The following is a 3,674-nucleotide window of genomic DNA, read 5'->3' as shown; positions in this document are numbered from 1 at the left end:
CTAATTTGGTTTGGAACCAAGTCACCAGAAGATCAGAAAGTTGCGATTGATCTTTTAGTACAGAGATTGAAGAAGGATCCGCTCACCCTATCCACTATTATTGCTAATGGAAAGGAATTGAATGGTCTATATTATCACTTAGCAGAAGCGGTGGAGATGAAATGGTGGATGAGCCTACCGACAGATGAGATGTACATGAAACTAGGACTTTCCCCTACCGACGACCACAAAGTGTTCGTGTTACAAGTGGGTCATTTGATTTGGGAAAAATTCAAAGAATTGGGAGAAAATGAATTTAGCACATTCATGCTGACAAAAATGCTTGAGCGATCACAGGATGAGATTATGTGGGCTCGAATTATTTACGATGAATTAATCAAAGATGGTACAGGCTTTCCACTTTCCAGTATATTTGATGGTCTTATTCGAACAAAGGATAAAGGTGCAGTAGGCTGCAGACCCAGCGATGCTGTCATCTTTTTGACGAGTACCGAATTTTCGAGAATGTATGCTGCCAAAATTTCTCGCAAGGAAGCTGGCAAAATGGTGATGAAAAAACTTCTTGAGCGTTCGAAGGATGAACTCATGTGGGCAAAACTGGTTTATATGCTGAAATTTCACGAAAAAAAACCCGATGTCTTTAACTCTGTATTTCAGTCATATCATGCCGATTCACATACTGCAGAATTTTACTCACCCAGTGCGGCTGTTCAGGATCTGATGAAGCTACTCGACTCGGAGCAGGATCGAAAACCTCCTTCGACCGCTGATGATACGTTTCTAAAGCTACGTCGCAAGTCTGACGATGAAGTCATGTGGGCCAAACTGTTATACATATTGCAACACTACAACCAAGACAACCAAGCGTCTAAAATTGTTTCCAGTCGGTTGGAAACTATTTTTCGCTCATGGACAAAAAAACCAGAAGATTCGGTTCAATTCTCGAAGCGCTTAGACTGGAGGGAAAATATTTTGAAGAGCTCTCAATTCGCCAATTTATATGTGTACGCGTATTTCTCAAGTGACAATCCCAGCTTATTCCTTCTAGAAAGGCTGCGAAAGCTATCGCTAGTTGAAGCAAGGTGGGCTCGCGCTCTCAATAAGCTGCGAAAGGATGAAAGTCAGCAAGTTTCCTTTTCAAGTGTGCTTGATGCTCTTCTCCACTCATGGATCGCACAGCCATACTTTGCAGCTGCCGAGAATAAGAGCATACTTGTCGACGCTTTTGATTTTCTGCTTGAAAAACTCCATGCTCTCTCGTCCCACCAACCATCACCTGACAAATTGGCGAATTTGGTGTCAGAGCTGCTTACGAAGTCGGAGAATCAATACATGTGGGCCGCTCTTCTCTATAAGCTGCAACAAGACCAAGCTTCGGACGAAAATCTCTCTAAAATCTTTGATGTTTTACTTCAAAATCATCAGTTGGACATAGCAAACGTTTTTGAGATCAAGCCGATCATACAAAGACTGGAAAATTTAAGTTTAGAACCCCCGATTTCGATTAGCGACCCAGCTATTTTACATCTGGTGTTGCATAGAGTTTTGTCCTTGAAGTCAGATGATTTCATGTGGGCTAAAGTGCTGTACATACTGCAAAACGTCGAATCCAAGGAGTTTAAATCGTTTTTCTCCTATCTATTGAAGACCCTGATACTTAAATGGACGACTGAATCTGGTGTTGAAATCTCTCTTTCAAGTGAGAATATTGCTAAGTTGAGGACGTACGCAAGTTGTTCGGGCGACGATCCCGATTTATTTCTTCTGAATGCTCTGCGAGACCTTTTTCACGATGACGTGAAGTTGGCTCACTTTATAAATGAAGAAAGGAAAAAGAATCCGGATTTAATTGGTGTGTTGAGCGCTCTTTTTTGCTCATGGATTGGAATATCGTACAATGCGTCTACAAGTATAGAAATTCAGCGTTTACTTGTCCGTGTTTATATGTATCTATCTGATAAAGATGGTATAGCCTCATTACGTATAGCCTCATTCAAAGCGAACCAAGATGTTGGTGAAATAATACTGGACCATCTTCTTAAGGAGTCGGCAGATAAAGTCATGTGGGCCAAATTTTTAGAAAAGCTACAGGACGATGCATCCATGCACGATATCGTTTCCAGTGTTAGAAGGTCGTTGTGGAATATAAATGAATGGTCGCTTACAGAGATCTAGAGCATTCAATCAGCCTTGGTACTTCCTGGTCATTACGTGCACACAATTACGGAGACTAGAATGCTGACGCCTTTTTAGGTTTGGCGTGAGGTCAAAGATTGATTACGTCAGGGCAATTCTGTGCGTGATACTTTTGTTTGAAGTTACTCTGTTTCTGTCGGGACAAGACTGTCTTAGTCGTGCTTTGATTTCAGAGCTATGATTGCTCCAAAACCGACACGATTGATTGCATAATTGCGTAATAGGACTAGCGCTGATACCTAGTGTAGACGTTGCATTTGTAGCTTTCAAATTGTGCAGTTTTCAAATTGTTATCTAGTAATGCTACGCAACAAAGCTATATCACAGAACACTGATTATTATTACAATTTTATATCTTCGAACCTTGCGATAGGCTTCTACCTTTGGCTTCTTGACGAAAGTTACTTCAGCTTTTGCTTCACTATCTGCTTCACTATTGGCATCCTGACAATCTGTTCTTCTCTATTGTACCCTCCTGTCACACTTTCAGTTTCCGCATTTACTACCTTGGCAGTAGTGTCCACACTTGTTTCCTTATCATCTTTTGTGCCTCCTCTAACTTCATCTTCTTGACTTCCGTCTCTCCTTTTGCGTAGCTCTAGCCGCTTCCTTCCACTCTAAAAACGATTAAGTTCGTTTTGTAGTAAATGCCGCATCCAGTAATTTCTGCTCCACTTGCCACTCGTGTACTAATATCTTTTGTAAAAGCGTCGGGCTCTACAATTACATAAAGATCATTACGATATGCCTCTTACCTGTTCGGCTATCATTCTCCGACGTACCAACACATTCATTTCGAGAAACCCTTGGCAAGAACAATTGGCCACTTTTCTTTGTCCTAAGACATCAATGAATCTGTCCATACAAAGCCCTCACGAATGTAAGCGTCGATGTCTTTCGTGCGGTAGAAGTTCCATAGCTTACAATTGTGCAACTCGATCATAGCAATGGAACGTTACTGCCTATGGCAATTAGAAGTCAATTGATGGTCTTCAGCTCTCGCATCCATGCACGCCTGACACATATTTAGCGCGGTTATAAAAACGGTCAATACACACGATCATTATCTTCAGGTTTGTCATAGCGCTGCTAAAGCCGCTGAATACTAATTATGTGTGAAAGATGGAGCAATAAAATATGGACACGATTTATGGTGTGTGCTTACCTTAAACTATTGTCACTATCGTACCTCGGACTTGTAGCCAGTCTCATGTGGTACTGAGATGAAAATTACTGGTACGAACTAACACTATGAGTAACTTATATACAAATTGATACTAGAAATATATCGCTCGCGAAATTCAATGAGTGTAAATAGGTACTTGTATCTTAAGAAGCTCTCGGCTCCGTGCTAAATGTTAAGTGGAGCCTAAAACCTATCCTCGGACGATTATCGACGCAGACTCGTAATGTCATAGTTTTTCTATGTGAGGTGCACGATAACCCCGTTGCACTTGATGGTACTTACCATCGATTCG

General features: G+C 41.3%; 2 protein-coding genes across 2 annotated transcripts; one reads left to right on the top strand and one right to left on the bottom strand.

The window, feature by feature from the left end:
- Positions 1-156: 156 nt before the first annotated feature.
- On the top strand, positions 157-2,175 carry PHALS_05677 (uncharacterized protein; the record flags this gene model as incomplete). Its single annotated transcript, XM_024719260.1, has 1 exon — positions 157-2,175. One exon carries the CDS (start codon positions 157-159, stop codon positions 2,173-2,175), a length of 2,019 nt encoding a protein of 672 aa, XP_024584576.1.
- A 422-nt stretch (positions 2,176-2,597) lies between these two features.
- On the bottom strand, positions 2,598-3,220 carry PHALS_05676 (uncharacterized protein; the record flags this gene model as incomplete). Its single annotated transcript, XM_024719259.1, has 5 exons — positions 2,598-2,813; positions 2,887-2,913; positions 2,979-3,051; positions 3,121-3,154; positions 3,217-3,220. The coding sequence occupies 5 exons, from the start codon at positions 3,218-3,220 to the stop codon at positions 2,598-2,600; spliced, it is 354 nt and encodes a 117-aa protein (XP_024584575.1).
- Between the last annotated feature and the right edge of the window lie 454 nt (positions 3,221-3,674).

Source organism: Plasmopara halstedii (genome assembly GCF_900000015.1).
Source record: "Plasmopara halstedii genome assembly, contig: Scaffold_2904, whole genome shotgun sequence".
NCBI lineage: Eukaryota > Oomycota > Peronosporomycetes > Peronosporales > Peronosporaceae > Plasmopara > Plasmopara halstedii.
The sequence above is the reverse complement of the archived record's forward strand: the minus strand, read 5'-3'. Positions and strand labels throughout refer to the sequence as shown.